At 41.7% G+C, this 18,089-nt stretch overlaps 1 protein-coding gene and 1 long non-coding RNA gene across 11 annotated transcripts in view; one reads left to right on the forward strand and one right to left on the reverse strand.

Moving 5' to 3' along the window:
- The window catches only part of LOC111197040 (uncharacterized), a 113,417-nt gene that overhangs the window by 84,798 nt on the left and 10,530 nt on the right, over positions 1–18,089 (forward strand). The gene's annotated exons all lie outside the window — the stretch shown is intronic.
- The window catches only part of si:ch211-107m4.1 (heterogeneous nuclear ribonucleoprotein U-like protein 2), a 129,356-nt gene continuing 114,206 nt past the window's right edge, over positions 2,940–18,089 (reverse strand). For 2 of the 10 annotated variants that reach the window (XM_049474846.1, XM_049474837.1), the window contains exon 14: positions 2,942–3,208. In XM_049474846.1, the coding sequence (XP_049330803.1) occupies positions 3,134–3,208 (75 nt within the window). In that variant the 3' untranslated portion in view covers positions 2,942–3,133. Of the gene's footprint in view, positions 3,209–3,331; positions 3,422–4,446; positions 4,494–4,615; positions 4,811–5,754; positions 5,924–8,018; positions 8,115–18,089 lie in introns of all 10 variants that reach the window. The other 8 variants (XM_049474842.1, XM_049474840.1, XM_049474845.1 and 5 more) reach the window with 8 other exon arrangements.

Genomic DNA, 18,089 nt, shown 5'->3' on the forward strand with positions numbered 1-18,089 from the left:
TCAGCTCTTGGGGCCTCAGGCCAGGTGTCTTCGCACCTGTGGGGGGGGGGGGGGGGGGGGTGGGTTGGGGTCGTCTTTAAATGCTTGTGTCTGTGAAATATTCTTTGAAGTCTTTTCTTGATTTTGGAAGATGTTCCCAGGGATCCCTGCTTTAATAAATTGTTATTTTGCTTATGATCAAGTATCCTGTCTATACTTTATCTCTACTTCGGGCTTCCATCAAAAGAATCCAGGGGGAACACACTGGAAATGGCGCAGTAAGGGGTAGTGCGATTTTCCCAACTATATATATATACGTATATATATATATATATATATATATATATATATATATATATATATATATATATACGTATATATATATATTTGTTTTTTTCTGAGCGCCAGTCGCCGCTGAAGGTGCGTGATGTGTGTGTGTCAGCAGTGCGTGTGCAGTCAAAGCAGGCGAGTGCTCTGTTTAGAAGCAGCGTCCACACACACAGAACACTGCTTTGACGTCACGCGCCGTCTCTTTCCGTTAGGTCACTGGGAGGCGCGTGACGTCATATGCGCAGTGGTCTATAAAAGGGCGCAGTAATTCACGTGAAGGTATTCAGAGTGCTGACGCAGAAGATGGAGCAGCAGCCGTTTTTGATGGAGCAGGATATCAGGGAAAGGATCGAGCAGGAACTGAGGGAGAGGCACCGGCTGGAACGGGAGATGAGGGGAAGGATCGTGGGGGAGCAGGAGCTGATGGAGAGGTTTGAGCTGGAAAGGATCGACGCGGAGGTGAGGGAGAGGGTTGAGGAGGAGATGAGGGAGAGGTTGGAGCTGGAGATGAGGGAGATGTTGGTGCAGGAGATGAGGGAGAAATTGGAGCGGGAGCTGAGTGAGTGGATGAAGGTGGAGCTAAAGAAGACAATAGAGCAGGAGCTTTTGCAGGGACCGGGGCTAACCCCACAGGAGCCTGCAGAGGGGGAAAGGGTGGAGAAGGAGCTGCAGGAAAGGGTGGAGCGGGAGCTGCGGGACAAGATGAAACAGGAGTTGAAAGAGAGGATAGAGCGGGAGGAGAGGCAGAGAAAGGAACAAGAGAAACGGGAGCTGAGAGAGAAGCAGCAGAGGCAGAGTCTGTGTTATTGTGTGCTGGGATGTGTTCTGGTGAGCGCTGCTGCAGTTCTGTATGCACTGTTTTACTAGATTAACTAGGGCGCAAAGTGCGTGAAGGAACTTTAAAAGTTGGCTTGGAAAAGCGCACTTAACCCACCCTCCAACACCAGTCTGCTGCTGAATAGAATAATGGCATATTTTGCCGAATCGGTAGCATTTCCAGACTGCACGCCCCGGCAGTGCTCTCTCCCCACGCCCGACCCCTGCCCCCGTTAGGTTTGCATTAATTAAAATTGCATTAGTTACATTATTAACACCTGGAAGGTTAAGAAGTACACACACACACATACACACACACACACACACACACACACACACACACACACACACACACACACACACAAACACACATATATATATATATATATATATATATATATATATATATATATATATATATATATATATAAAATACTTCTTACCGTTCCAGGTGTTAATAATGTAACTAATGCAATTTTAATTAATGGAAATGAGGTGAAACCCAGCATCTTTGGGTATAATCTAATCAGAAATACTGTAGTAAATAAAAGTTGTTCTTTTTCTGCACTGAGTCTTAAATCTTTTTGTGAAGCACTTTAAATTGCCTCTCTGTATGAAAGGTGCTAGACAAATAAACTTGCCTTAACTTACCTTAGTTCCCCATATGGGACCGGGATTAAACAAAAAAAAATGATTGCGATAAACAATATTATCATATTAATATGGTCATTTTAAGACCATTAATTGCTACTGACATTATGATAGTAGAATATCATAGCAAATCAATTATACCATTTTAAAGTCAACTATTAAATGAATCATAGATTGGGAAATATAAACTTTATCTCCTACAGCAGTCCACACTGTGTTGTGTGTATGGAGTCAGTTTTTGAAGCATTGGTCATTGCATCACTGGCTAAAATACTGTTCACTGTTATATATGTGAACAAACAAATAAACAAATTAACACAATAGACGATATCTTGACTATCAAAAATGATTGAGATCATGATTCATTCAAATATTGTTTGAATGAATCATGATCTCAATATAGGAGATGCAGCAGTTGGACGAAAGCGCCTCCCTGTGGTCAGAACTGTGCCATTCAGCCAAAGGAGCAGTGTTGCTGTACCAATTAGTGAGGCCTGATTAAGTTTAATATACACACAAAATGCAATGCAAAGCAGTGAGAAAAGCAGAGAAAACAGTAGATAAAAAGTTACATTAACGTTATTTTTATATGTGCATATATGAAATGGCACATTTTATTTTTTTTATCAATATAACACAAATATAGTATGCAGTTCTCCACAGACTCTTGCATAGCTTTCCAAAATGTAAGATTAAATTGTCAGATGAAAACTGTTTTTCCTAATCAGTTCATTTTAAATGTAATTTAAAGAAATCTAGATGTTCTGCTTATATGTTTGTTTCAGTTTATAAAAATCTTTCTACAAAAAACTACGTTTATTTATATTTGCAGCTTTTCAAATTAAATAAAATAAAAGTGTAATAAAAACAATTGTGATGTGTGTTGTAAACTTGGTAAAAAAAGACATTATTTTTAAGTGGTCTATTTTTTCCAGAGCTATATTATATATGTACAAACTATATAAAACAAGAATTCTAAAAACAGTATAATTTTTTTGATGTTTAACAGATACTAATAAAACTAGATTGCAGTTCCTACAGAAACTGCGAGTGTGATTGCAGTGCTGGCTGGTATCTGGTGGTTGCTATGGTGTTGCTAAATGGTTACTAGGTAATGTATATGCATAAATGTGCAACGTGCATAGCAACTGCATAGCAACTATTCACACTAGGTTGCTCTGGCCGTTCGGGGGTGAAAACTGCGGCACTAGTTAACCGGACAAAAACAGGTGGAATAATAATAATAATAATAATAAGAAGAAGAAGAAGAAGACTTAAGAAGAACAATACTATACAATTGCCTTACTGCAATCACACTAATAAATAAAAATTTACACGTCACACATTTTTTAAAGGTTTACCAAAAACCTTGATTGCCAAAATAATAATCTTGATTGCTGTAGTAACCATGAGTTTGGTCATAGGTGTTCCACTGAAAGATAAGAAAATGAGGGAATAAAAAGTTAGCTTTAGGTCTAATAATGATTTTATTTTATTAAGATTCTGTAAAATATACATTTATCTGCATATTCAACACAATCAAATTCCTGCTCACCTGTCCAGTGTAAGGCTGGTAGTAATCCCGGTACCGCTGTGGATCACTGTTGCGGCCATAAGGCTGTGCAAATAAAGATGGGTGCCAACCCTGAGCATATAAAAAAAAAAAATAAATAAATAAAACTCCTGAGTGCAGGCTATTTATAATGTGTATAATGTGATTTGTAGATAGGAATATAGTAGGTCAAAATCTTTAAGCTCTTAAGCAATTTATCTCTGCAATAAGTGTCCATTACAATGCTTTATTTCAAGATATCCAGGATATAAGAGCTAAAATAACACTGACCCAACTGTACATTTTAAAATAGAGTGTAAATCCTGTAAATGTCCTTAAATTTCATGATATTATATTTTACTATATCTCCCACGTCTGTCAGTGCGTGATTTACACACCCCACCCATAGTAGCTTTTATACTGTTCATGTTGATATGGAAATTTGTGTCGTATGAAACAAAATGAAGAAATATATTGTGCTGTACATTCTGACTATATTGTCCAGCACTAACAACAACCCATATAAACGCAGTAAAAGTAACAAGAAATGTATTTTAAAGTAGCGGCTATCTAAACCAATATATAGGGACACCGGTTCGTTTTTGGTTCGTATTGTTTTTTTCTGAAGTCAGAGGAATAAAAAACAGTTTATCCCGCTTTTGTTGGAGTAACTATCTCTTCTGTCCAGGGAAGATTTTCTACTAAGATCTTGGAGCATTGCTGTGAGGATTTTATTGCATTCTTGATTGTGTGCATTTGCACATCTGTGTTGGCAAGCGGTGCAAATTAAAGTAGGTGAATGCACTCATTAAACGATGTGTACACAAACATTTGGACATAGTGTATCTGTGTGGATGCGTTAAAGTTTAACACCTGATTTAACATTAATCAGCACTGATTTACCAAACCAGGCACTGATCTGATGATCACTATAAATAATACTCTACTTCAATGAGGAGAGCCTTAAATAAACACCGTGATGTTTGTACTTTATGTACGATTTTTATTCAGATTTATTGTAAAATTAAAAAATGTGTTCTACTGAGCAGATCAGGAGCTCGTTTACACAGATGCCACTTGAACTTTTGCACAGTCCTGTGTGTGGTGAGTAAACTTACATATTGTTTCTGGTGTCCCCACTGTGACTGTGAGCTTTGGCTCCACCCTGGAAGAACATGGATACAATCTGTTTTAATTTTCACAACAACACAACAGGCTGGATCTGCATCAGCAGCATCATGATGACAAGCATAATCATCTCTTCCCACACGGCTCCAATTCTCTCACCATATGCTCTGCTGCGTGACTTCATGTGAAGTTTGTTGTGTCTGTATTGATGCCTCTTGCGTTTTGGGGGTGCGGGTAGGAGACGTTTGGCCTCCTCTTTGTAAGTTGTTAGCAGTTTTTGCACCTCTTCACGGCAGAGTTCCACAAACAGTACCTCCTCCAGAAGCTGCCCCTGCTCTGGGAGTGTGAAGCTCACTGTAATACAGAAAAATGAAAAAACAGGTGAGAATTAGTTATGAGAAAACAAGCTGATCATATGAATTCAATGTATTAACTAAGTACCACACTGCTGGGGGTCTGTCCAAAATACTGCCATATTTTAGACTAATTAAATTCCACCAATCACATGTCCCTCACACTGAGCCCTATCCCCACTAATTGGGGGTAGGGTGTCTCGATTCTTGTTGGGATAGAGGAGCTGTGTGAAGTGCTAGGGCTATATGACCCTCCAAACTCCAAGGGTTATAAGAAATCAAGGGCAAGATCCCTACACAAGTGACAAAAACACACACACAAATGTACTACTATTTTAATTGTAAAAAAATTTATGATTACTTTTGCATTGTAATTATCTATGTTTAATGCAGTTTAAGTGTATTAAAGTCCATTAAAAAAACAAAAACATAAATCATTAGTAGAATATTTCGGTAGCTGGCTACTGTAAATAGTGCAGCAGTTACATTGTGCTGCATAATTTAAGCTGCTGCATAATTTTAAATGGAATGGAAAAATAAAAAAAAAATAGCAAATGGCTATAAAAGTTTATAGAAGTTAATCTCCTGGTTACCGAGGAATTAGGGGCGGACGAAGATCGCAGAAGTGACGTAGTAGCACTGCTAAAGTACACTCACGATTAAAGTAGCACTAGTACACTGGTAAATGTACTGTTCTTTGTTGTATATCTGATGGAAATTAAAATTTGTGTGTGTAAGAAAACATTTAGACTATATCATTTATTCAGTACTCAGAATTGTGGCAAATTTAATAAAAATCTGAAAAAGAAAACCTTAGAGCATTAGGTGAATCTCTACTTCAAAGTTTCAAAATGAAAAATGTTCAGCACTCCAATATTTTACTGTCCGATCTTAAATAGAACTGGAACCACAGCTTTAAAGAATGAAATAAAGTGCAGGGCTGACCTTTACTCTTTAGCAGGGACAATTTCGGCACCTGCACACCCTCCTCTTCCAGTTGCTGCTGGAGACGCCTCTTCCACTCAGCTTCTGATGGGACAACTACTACAGCTCGCCTTAGGTGACCATGGAAAAGCAGCATCTTGTGCTTCTGAGCAGATGGGTAAATGTTTGCCTGGGTTTTGGAAGAGGGGTAAGGTTAAAACCAGTCCCAGTTCCTGCAAGTGCTGTACTTTAAAATACAAAGTCGCTGTAAGACAGGCTGATGAAAGCAATGTGCAGACATGAGCTATAAAAGGTATAGACATAATCTGTTCTAAAGAGCTTGTGTCAGTTTTGTCTTATCTACAACATGCATTGAATGCTTGGGGCTGCAGAACAGGCTACTGTCATGTACCTAAATATATCATGTGATGTGCCCTGAAATAATAGTTTGGGCAATCGCACAGATAACCTTTCTGTCACTGAAAACTTTTGCAGAACATGCAATGAGCTGAAAACGCTATTTTGACACTTTAAAATTATGTAAATGTAAGATTAGTAAATGCCTTTTTTTTTTTTTTTTTACAGTTTTAGAGTAACAGAAACAAAAGAAAAACAGTGCAAACATAGTTGGAATTCAGGTACAAACATGGAAATACACAACACATACTGCCACCCAAAACCCGTAAATTTGTAATTTCAGGATCTATAGTTATTACAAATCCCTAAATGCTTCTGTTTTTCATGTATATATGTGACGTTCCTCTTGGTGTGCGGAAATGTAGTTGGTTAGGTGGTGTGGGACAGTACAAATAACAAGCTTCCAGCTTTAAATGAACTTTAAGTGAACTGTTTAAAACCTAAAAATTTTAAATGTGATGGGGGGTGTTGAAAATGTAATAATTTTTTAATCATTGTTAGATTCTGTGTTAGTTCTTACCAGAGACCATTTCTTACCAGAGACCAGGTAATAAGATAACCTATTGTTAGGCTCATGGGTCAAAGGTCTCTAACTTCCCAGAAGACATCTGGCTTTAGTGCTGAGACTATTTACTTGGGGTTTGGAGGGTCAGAGTGAGAGAGAGGGCGTTGGTGTTGGAGGTGAGCTGGAGAGAGACTGGCTGGGAGAGCTGCTGGACAGCCGTAAGGCTGTACTAAGGCTGGACCATGCTTTGCTCAGTGTCCATGCTTTAAACAACTATCCGAATAAAGCTACAACCTTCCTGCAATAACAATCTCTGAGACTCCTTTCTTCTGCGATCTACATCTACAAGAACTGGTACGTTGTTGAACAGCAGACGTCAGCACACGTCAAGAAGATCCAGTGTTCTCTTCACTGCTTCACTGACCCATTTAGAGAAATCTAAATGTGTGGTTAAGAAGACAGAAGTAGCACAAATAAAAGAATACAACAGGGGGAAAAAACTAATAAAAATAAAACTGAATTTTTAAGAAAAAATAAAATCTAATTCGATTGGGCCCAACATTTTTGACACAAGCCTAAGGGGGTGTTATGTATCAACCATTCAGGATCTGTTTTTTTTTTTTTCCTTTGCTTCAACACGTTCAGCGTTTTAGCATCTTTTACTCACAGTACAAACTATTTGACCAGGAGTACCCAAACTTCTGTATGCCACTGTAAGTTTGTTTTCCCTAGGACTGACCAAAATATCAAGTTCTTAGAAATGTTTTGAAATAATTGTATACAAGATATAAGATTAGATAACGTCATTATAGACTATGTTGTGTTCCGGTTAGCACCGACAGTTCTCTTTCTCTTCTGATACAGATATATAGCTGATTGATCTTTTCATCTCTAGAACATGTCTCACGTTTATCTACAGCTGATTGTTAATAAAAGTGCCTGTAAAGAATCTGGTACATGTAGTTTTTTTCTCAGTGTCTTTTTGTTATTACCTTATGGGATAGAAAAATAAATAAATATATAATGTATAAATCGCCATTCAGCTAGAAAATATTGAAATATTAAATTTTATCCATATTGCCAAACCCTAGTTTTCCCAAAACATTATTCTGATTGACACACCTTATTGGGTCTAAATTAGACTATGTGGGTATCAAATTAGCTTAAATAGATAATTTTTCCAGTATTGGGGAGTAAACACAAGTTTTTAGATAAAATGGTTTGTATACTATTTCAATTTCACTTCTATTGATAAAGCAAGGAAAATGGGATTTTCTCTCAGAGTAATACCTAAAAACTAACATTATCTATACCGGTATATTAACCATATATAAAATTATATTAACTAATCTAAACAAATTACCTGGTCCAGGATGAAGTTCCTTCTCTTGTTTGCTGCGTGTGTGAGGCACTGTGTGGCCTGCTGCAGCAGAAGCTCTTTGTGCTGTGGGCCGGGCAGCTGCAAGAGAAAGACCAAAACATAATAGCATCACAAAAACAAAAACCCACTCAAACTCTCATTCAAATTATGTGTGTTTTGGTATTGAAACAATACAGAAATTAACAATGTAGATATGATCAATATCACAAAACTGTCTTTTGCAGTATTTGCCCTATAGCTGGATTTTTATGATACACAACGGACTTTAAAGTCTTATTAAGTGTTTTTAAAGCCTTAAATGTCATTTCTCCATCATATATCGCTGACCTTCTGTGTCCTTATTCAACCCGAACAGTCCTAAGATCTTCAAATCAGCTGCTCTTGGAGACGCCACTTTCTAAACTAAAGTCAAAAGGAGACAGAGCTTTTTCCGTTGCAGCACCCAAACTTTGGAATAGTGTGCCTGTTTTTTTTTAAAGCATCTTCCACCATTACGGTTTTTAAGTCTTATCTAAAAACCTACTTGTATTCTCAGGCCTTTCAATGTTTTTAGTAAGTCCAAATGACTTATCTGTATGTCCGGGGTTAATCTAAATCTTGTTTGCGGATGCTGCTTTTATTTACTTATCTTTTATCTTATTGTTGTTTAGTCTTATACATGTTTTGCTCAAACTTCTGTCTGTATTGTACAGCACTTTGGTTAGCTCTTGTGGTTTTTAAATGTGCTTTAGAAATAAATTTGACTTGACTTGACAATACTTATTCCCTTGTTTAGACATTCAAAATTAATTAGCAGTAACAGATTCTTAAAAACTGCTTTTCAAATACTCTATAATACTCTATACTCTACATTAGTGTTTGTTCTGCAAATCATCCAACTAAACATTTATTTATGAATGATTATTATACCCTGTAATTAAATGTACAGTTGGATCAGTGTTGTGTAAGCACTGGTGATATCCTCGATATTGCCCACCTTTGATTTTCACTGTCCACTATCCAAACCATGTATTTCTGTGTGCTTCTTTAAACCACTTTTATTGATGAGCATTAAATTGTTTTTTTAGAGCGTTTGAAAATGAACAATGCACATAAAGAAATTTATTCTAGTAAAAATAAATATAGGTAGCAAGAGATACATACATGTGATAATATGTACAATCGTTGCCCACAATAATAATAATAATAATAATAATAATAATAATAATAATAATAATAATAATAATAATACATTTTATTTCAGGCGCCTTTCTGTCACTCAAGGACACCTTACAAAGTGCAAAATAAGCATTAAATAAAACATACAAAATACACAACATTTAAAAAACAGGTTAAAAAAGAGAAAACAATCAGATGGAATAGGCAAGTTTAATTTGTCTGATATGAGGTGGTAAAGAGTTCCAGAGTTGGGGAGCAGAGCGGCTGAAGGCTCTGCTCCCCATGGTGGTGAGGCGAGCGGTGGGGACGGTAAGGTGGATGGAGGAGGAAGATCGGAGTGAACGAGATGGAATTACAACCTGAAGAAGAGGCTGTGTACAAGAATGGCAGTGGCATGAGGAGTAAGTGAAGGGCGAAGACGGTTTATATTGCGGAGGTGATAGTAGGCAGACGGGGTAATGTTGTTGATGTGTGATTGAAATGAAAGAGTACTGTCCAGGATGACACCCAGACTCTTTACCTGTGGGGAGGGGGAGACGGAACAGTTGTCAATGTTAAGAGACAGACTGTTGGTTTTGGATAGAATTGATTTTGTGCCTAGGAGGAGAATGTTTTAGTAGATTTGAATTGAACCATAGTTTTATTTCAGCCAAACAGTCAGTAAGGTAGGAGGGTGGAAGGTTGGAGGTGGGTTTGGTGGCAAGGTAAAGCTGGGTGTCGTCCGCATAACAGTGGAAATGGATGTTGTATTTGCGGAAGATATTACCAAGGGGAAGGAGATAAATGATGAATAGGAGGGGCCCCAGGACAGAGCCCTGGGGCACACCTGAAGTGACAGGAGAAGGCAGAGAAGTAAAAGTTTTGAGCTGAATGAACTGAGTGCGGGTGGTGAGGTATGATTTAAACCAATTTAGAGGAGTCTGAGTGATACCAATGGAAACTAGTCTATTGAGGAGTGTGGTGTGACCAATGGTGTCAAATGCTGCATTAAGGTCAAGAAGGATGAGGATGGAAAGTAAACCGGAATCAGCTGCCATGAGGAGGTCATTAGTGATTTTTATGAGCGCGGTTTCTGTACTGTGGAGAGGGCGAAATCTAGACTGGAACTGTTTATACAGGTTGTTGCAAGACAGAGCTCAAGGATTTATGAGTTAAAGGGTAGATTAGAGATTGGCCGTAGGTTATTAAAATTTGTGGGGTCAGCACCAGATTTTTTTAAGATTGGGGTTATTGCAGCAGTTTTAAATGATGCAGGAACAGTTCCAGAGAGAGAAGAATGGATTATAGCGGAAATTAGAGGGAGCAAGGAAGGGAGGCAGGCTTTGACCAGACCTGTAGGGAGAGGGTCTAGCTACTGCTACTGTGAGCTGATGCTGAAATTATAGCCAGAGCTCATTTCAAAGATTCATAATTTTATATATATATATATATATATATATATATATATATATATATATATATATATATATATATATATATATATATAATTAGTAAATATTAAACATATGTAAACTCTATATTTTTGCTCTGGTTTTGCTCATTCGCTCCAAATAACCTAATTAATTTTGAAATCATTGGTCAGGGACCTCTCTGCTTGTCAAATCAATCCAGAAGAGATACTTCTCTGGATCAGTCAGTGGTCAGAACAGTATGGACCTATATTAACATTTTACTGTTTTTTGCGGATTTATATTTAACCCCATCACTCCCCCACACGGAACTCTACATTACATCTTATTCACAAACACACAGGGCTTTGCCGGTACTGCACACACAGGGAGACACCAGAACATATACTATTACACTGTGTAAAACATTCTTCACAAAGACAAATTTTATTTGATACATTAACAACAAAGGGTCATAAAGATATTTCCTTAAAGGGTTTGCTATCATATGGCTCTGGGATGGGTTTAGTACACAAGCAGGTGCTGCTGTTTTTAAAGAGTGTTGGGATGTTTAATTAAATAAAATTAAATCAATTAAGTTTTTTTACATCATTTTAAACCATATGTCTTTCCATGTTATGCCTATGTCTGTGGCAGGGTGGATATCCTAGGTCAGAAAGTGTTGTTAAGGATTAACAAAATTTTGGGATATGAAGTGCGCCTCAATTACAAGCTCCACCCCTTCACCCTATATATACCTCCAAGTCACAACTCACCTCCGTGACGAACAAACTCACGTGACGTCGAGTTCTCAGTCACTGCTACAATGGATATTGATCTGGATGCCTCGGATCCCGAGTTGTTCTCGGGCTCCTCATCTGCCGGTGTGTCTCATCCGATCCCTGGGCCTCTACCCATCATCTCGGTGCCCGATGCCCAGGCCGGTTCGGTGGTTTCCAGCTCCCCGGCCAGGCGTGGCCGCTCCCGCAACCAGCCTGATCGCTCCTCGGCCCGGCGTGGCCGCTCCGCTGCTCGGCGCTCCAACTCCCCGGCTCAGCCCGATCGCTCCTCGGCCCGGCGCGGCCGCCCCCCTGCCCGGCGCTCTAACTCTCCGGCCCAGCAAGATCGCCCCTCGGCCCGGCGCGGCCGCCCTGCTGCTCAGCGCTCCTTCTCCCCGGCCCAGCAAGATCGCCCCTCGGCCCGGCGTGGCCGCCCCGCTGCTCAGCGCTCCATCTCCCCGGCCCAGCAAGATCGCCCCCCGGCCCGGCGCGGCCGCCAAGCAGCCCGGCGCTCCATCTCCCCGGCCCAGGAACATCGCACCTCGGCCCGGCGTGGCCGCCCAGCAGCCCGGCGCTCCATCTCCCCGGCCCAGGAACATCGCACCTCGGCCCGGCGTGGCCGCCCAGCAGCCCGGCGCTCCACCTCCCCGGCCCAGGAACATCGCTCCCCGGCTCGGCGTAGCCGCACCCGCACTGCCCTCTCGGGCTCCGGGCGCAGCCGCCTTTCATCTCAGCCTTCGTCTACTCCTGCTCAGCGCTCCCGGCGTGAATTTCGACAGGACAACTCTCCTGTGGCTTCTACCTCCCGGGCGATGCCTCCTCCACCTCCGGTTCCGGCCCACTCCATGTCTGACTGGACCGTCGCTGGTTTACAGAGGGCCCTACGGAATCGCGGAATCCATTTCGCCCGCTCGGCTCCCAAAAGAACACTCTTCTCTCTCCTGCTCGCCTCTGATGCTGCCATTCGGGGGTCCCCTGCCGGGCTTCCTGCGAGCCGCATCGACACCGCCCCTTCTCCACCCAGGCGGCGCGGCCGCCCCGCTCAGGTTCCTTCCAGCTGCTCGACCCCCCCTGCCGGCGAGGCGGACCCTTCGCCCGGCTTCCTTTTCACCCGGCCCGGAACGGCTCGGGCTTCTGTCTTCTCTCGTCTATCTCCTCCTTTTTCTGCTCCGCTCCTTTCTCTCTCCGCTCTTCCGCCTCCTGCGCTTTCTGCTCTTTCCGCCAGTGGCCCAGCTCCTTCACACGTTCCCCCTGTTTCTGCCCTTCCCCCTGTCTCTATTCCTTCCGTCTCCTCTGTTCTCCCTCTTCCCGTTCCCTCCAACCCCCCCCAGGCCGTTCAGCAGCCGGCCTTGCTCCCTACTCCTTGTGCTCTCTCCTCAGGTGCTCAGGCTCCCCAGCCTTCCGTCCAAGCTCCACGGGTTCATGACGGCTCCTTCTCCCTCTCCACCGCCGCTCCAGCCCCTCCTCCTGCGGGTGCTCGCTCTCTCTGCCCGCCTCTGGTTCAGCCATCACTGCGTCAGCGCATCTTGCAAGGTGCAGACATAGATCTCTCTTCTCTACTGCGTCCTTCGGCCGCCGCTCCGGCGCCCCGTCTCTTTGAAGGCGGGGGTTCACTGCTAACTATCGGACCTTCAGATTCGCGTGGCTCAAGAGTTCTCTCTGCCCCCGAATTCGCCCTTGCTTTCTCCACCTTTCGAGACGTGCTCTGCGCGGCTTTTCCAGCCCGCCGTCAGGAACTCGACGATTACCTTTCCATCATCCTCGACCTGGCCGTGCGCTATGGGGGTTCTGGATTTTATGATTACCATCGTCTGTTCTCTGCGCAGGCTGCATCGCGCTTGCAGCAGTGGAATATGTCCACCTACTGGGGCGCCCTTGATCTCGAGTTATACTGCCGGATTTTCGCTGGTCGCCCTTCCCTCGCTTGCGAGTTGTGTGGACAGCCTTCTCATCCCGTCTCTGCCTGCTCGCTTGTGGCCCCCTCTCCAGCCCCCCCCGCCAGCGCGCCCCCCGCCAGCGCGCCCCCCGCCAGCGCGCCCCCCGCCGTGTCTCGCGTATCGGCCTCTAATTCCCTAGATACTCGTGGGAGGCGCCTTTTTTTTCTCGGCTCCCGGGCCATATGTAATAATTTCAACTCAAGAGGTTGCTTTTTGTCTTCATGCCGTTTTTTGCACGTTTGATCTTACTGCGCTCAGGCTCACGCTCGTCCTTCCTGCCCCATCCGTCCACCCAAGTTCGGACGGAGCTGACTATTACGTTATCTGTCCACTCCAGTTAACGTGCCCGAGTTAGCTAAGAGTCTCTCTTCTCACCCTGATTCTACCTTCGTCTGCTACCTCCTGGATGGTCTGGTGTTCGGATTTTCTCCCGGGCTCGTTGTTTTGCCGGATACGACCTTTTCAGCTTCGAACCTCCTGTCTGCCCAATCGGAACCCGATGTGGTTACCTCTCTCCTGGCCAAGGAGGTCGCGGATGGCTTTATGGTCGGCCCCTTTTCTTCGCCCCCTTTTTCTAACTTCCGCGTCAATCCCATCGGCGTTGCTACTCGTAAATATTCAGGGAAGAAACGCCTGATTATAGACCTGTCTGCGCCCCATGGTGCTCCTGTGCCTTCTATTAACAGTCTGGTGCCCAGTGATCTCTTTTCCCTGTGCTATGCTCGCATCGACGATGCTATTTCCCTTATCAAGATCGTTGGCCACGGCGCCTGGATGGCCAAAGCCGATGTCGTTTCAGCTTTCAAGGTTTTACCCCTACACCCTGACTTTTGGCACCTGTTTTGTGTTCGTTGGAGGGGGCGTTTCTATTTCGCCACCAGGCTCGTTTTCGGCTGCAAAAGCAGCCCCAAAATTTTTGACTGCCTCGCCGAGGCTCTTTCCTGGATTTTACTCAATGAGTGCGGTGTTCCTTACGTAGTGCACCTACTAGACGATTTTCTGGTCCTGGACACCCCTTCCTCTCCTCCTGCTCGCTGCATCACCTCCCTGGAATCAGTTTTTCGCCGTCTGGGTATTCCGCTGTCCGCCGAAAAAACGGTGGGTCCGACTACATCCTTGGTTTTTTTGGGGATCATGCTGGACTCCTCCTCCTTCCAGGCTTCTCTTCCTCAAGAGAAACAGACACGCATTTCTCAACTCCTTTCCGAATTTCTGGATCAGCCTCGTCGAACCAAGCAGCAGCTCCTGTCAATTCTCGGACATCTAAATTTCGCAATGCGCATTATTCCGCAGGGTCGCGCTTTCATCTCGCATCTCCTCCATCTCGCATCATCCGTGGCTTCCAATTTCCAGTACGTTACTCTCGACGAGGCTTGCTTATCAGAATTGCGTTTCTGGCTATTACTCCTAAAGCACTGGAACGGTATTTCTTTTTTCTTCAACGAAGCAGAGTCCGAACCTGAGAATGTCCGCCTCTTTACGGACGCCGCGCCTTCTACAGGCTTTGGCGGTTACTGTGATGGCAGATGGTTTGCTTCTCCATGGCCTGCCGAATTTACTCTTTCTCCTCCACGAGGCTGAAGTTGGTTTGATATTCGCAGCTCCAGATTCGTTTGGCTCGATATTCGCAGCCTCGTATTCCCCGGCTGAAGTTGGTTTGATATTCGCAGCTGCCGCTTCACTGAACCACCGTGAACTAAAGGGAGCGTTCACAAACACCCGCTGTTTATATTAAACACCTCACAGATCAACACTGAAGGAGATAGAATGAAGAAAAGCAGTACATCTGTTTATTAACAATGTAAATATACAATATATTATTAAATATAATTTTGTATATTGTAAAATATTTATTTTAATTACTGAATTTATAATTATATATTACAATAAATAATTAAATATATGATTAATAAAATTATATTTTAAAAGCCATTGCGCTCAAAAAATATGAGGCAGATGTTCAAGTGTGATTTTGAAGAACTTTTTCATGTTGGGCCAGACCAAATACACATGATCTGAAGAGTACTAGTCTTCTACTTTAAGGAAAACCTGGAAGTAGCCTGGCCCGAGCTGATTTTATACTTTAAAATGAACTGGCAAACTTTGAAAGACTTTTTCATCTTGGGCCAGAACACATACACATCAGATGAAGAGAACTACTCTCCCACTTTGAGGAAAACCTGGAATTAGCCTGGCCCGAGCTGATTTTATACTTTAAAATGAACTGGCAACATAGCATACCAATCCATAATGCACAATTTTTTTTATGTAAAGCTGATGTTCTAGTGTGATTTTGAAGGACTTTTTCATCTTGGGCCAGACCAAATACACATGATCTGAAGAGTACTAGTCTTCTACTTTAAGAAAAACCTGGAAATAGCCTGGCCCAAGCTGATTTTATACTTTAAAATGAACTGGCAACATGTAATAACGATCCATAATGCACAAAGAAATTGAATATAAAGCTGATGTTCTAGTGTGATTTTGAAGGACTTTTTAATCTTGGGCCAGACCAAATACACATGATCTAAAGAGTACTAGTCTTCTACTTTAAGAAAAACCTGGAAATAGCCTGGCCCAAGCTGATTTTATACTTTAAAATGAACTGGCAACCTGGAATACCGATGCATAAAGCACAATTTTTTATGTAAAGCTGATGTTCCAGTGTGATTTTGAAGGACTTTTTCATCTTGGGCCAGAAAAAATACACATGATCTAAAGAGTACTAGTCTTCTACTTTAAGGAAAGCCTGGAAATAGCCTGGCCCGAGCTGATTTTATCCTTTAAAATGAATTGGCAACATGACATGAAAGCCATTTTGCACAGAAATAATGAATATAAAGCATTGATTTTGAGAATACTAGAACTCTTCATCTGATGTGTATTTGGTCTGAAAAAAAAGTCAAAAATCATACTGGAATATAAGCTTAAAATAATATTTTTTTTGTGCTGCCATGTTGCCAATTAATTGTGCAGTCTAAAATCAGCTCAGGCCAGGCAAATCACAAAATTTCCTTAAAGTAGAAGACTAGTACTCTTTAGATCATATGTATTTGGTCTGGCCCAAGATGAAAAAGTCCTTCAAAATCACACTAGAACATCAGCTTTACATAAAAAAAATTGTGCTTCATGGATCGGTATTCCATGTTGCCAGTTCATTTTTAAGTATAAAATCAGCTTAGGCCAGGCTAATTCCAGGTTTTTCTTAAAGTAGAAGACTAGTACTCTTCAGATCATGTGTATTTGGTCTGGCCCAAGATTAAAAAGTCCTTGAAAATCACACTAGAACATCAGCTTTATATTCAATTTTTTTGTGCATTATGGATCGGTAGGCCATGTTGCCAGTTAATTTTAAAGTATAAAATCAGCTCGGGCAAGGCTAATTCCAGGTTTTCCTTAAAGTAGAAGACTAGTACTCTTTAGGTCATGTGTATTTGGTCTGGCCCAAGATTAAAAAGTCCTTCAAAATCACACTAGAACATCAGCTTTATATTCAATTTTTTTGTGCATTATGGATCGTTATTCCATGTTGCCAGTTCATTTTAAAGTATAAAATCAGCTCGGGCCAGGCTAATTCCAGGTTTTCCTTAAAGAACAAGACTAGTACTCTTCAGATCATGTGTATTTGGTCTGGCCCAAGATTAAAAAGTCCTTCAAAATCACACTGGAACATCAGCTTTTCATAAAAAAAATTGTGCATTATGGATCGGTATGCTATGTTGCCAGTTCATTTTAAAGTATAAAATCCGCTCAGGCCAGGCTAATTCCAGGTTTTCCTTAAAGTAGAAGACTAGTTCTCTTCAGATCATGTGTATTTGTTCTGGCCCAAGATTAAAAAGTCCTTCAAAATCACACTAGAACATCAGCTTTATATTCAATTTTTTTGTGCATTATGGATCGGTAGGCCATGTTGCCAGTTCATTTTAAAGTATAAAATCAGCTTGGGCCAGGCTAATTCCAGGTTTTCCTTAAAGTAGAAGACTAGTACTCTTTAGGTCATGTGTATTTGGTCTGGCCCAAGATTAAAAAGTCCTTCAAAATCACACTAGAACATCAGCTTTATATTCAATTTTTTTGTGCATTATGGATCGTTATTCCATGTTGCCAGTTCATTTTAAAGTATAAAATCAGCTCGGGCCAGGCTAATTCCAGGTTTTCCTTAAAGAAGAAGACTAGTACTCTTCAGATCATGTGTATTTGGTCTGGCCCAACATGAAAAAGTTCTTCAAAATCACACTTGAACATCTGCCTCATATTTTTTGAGCGCAATGGCTTTTAAAATATAATTTTATTAAATATATATTTAATTATTTATTGATATATATAATTATAAATTCAGTAATTAAAATAAATATTTTACAATATACAAAATTATATTTAATAATATATTGTATATTTACATTGTTAATAAACAGATGTACTGCTTTTCTTCATTCTATCTCCTTCAGTGTTGATCTGTGAGGTGTTTAATATAAACAGCGGGTGTTTGTGAACGCTCCCTTTAGTTCACGGTGGTTCAGTGAAGCGGCAGCTGCGAATATCAAACCAACTTCAGCCGGGGAATACGAGGCTGCGAATATCGAGCCAAACGAATCTGGAGCTGCGAATATCAAACCAACTTCAGCCTCGTTTCTCCTCCGGATCAGAGCGATTCGTCCGCTCTCCGTGAGCTCTACCCCATAGTAGTCGCTGCCCTGTTATGGGGCCACGAATGGACGCGACGCGTCATATTCACGCACTCTGATAACTTGGCCGTAGTTCACGCAGTTAATAAGGGACGCTCTAATTCCC

This window comes from Astyanax mexicanus, chromosome 2 (genome assembly GCF_023375975.1).
Source record: "Astyanax mexicanus isolate ESR-SI-001 chromosome 2, AstMex3_surface, whole genome shotgun sequence".
NCBI classification, from domain to species: Eukaryota; Metazoa; Chordata; class Actinopteri; order Characiformes; family Acestrorhamphidae; genus Astyanax; species Astyanax mexicanus.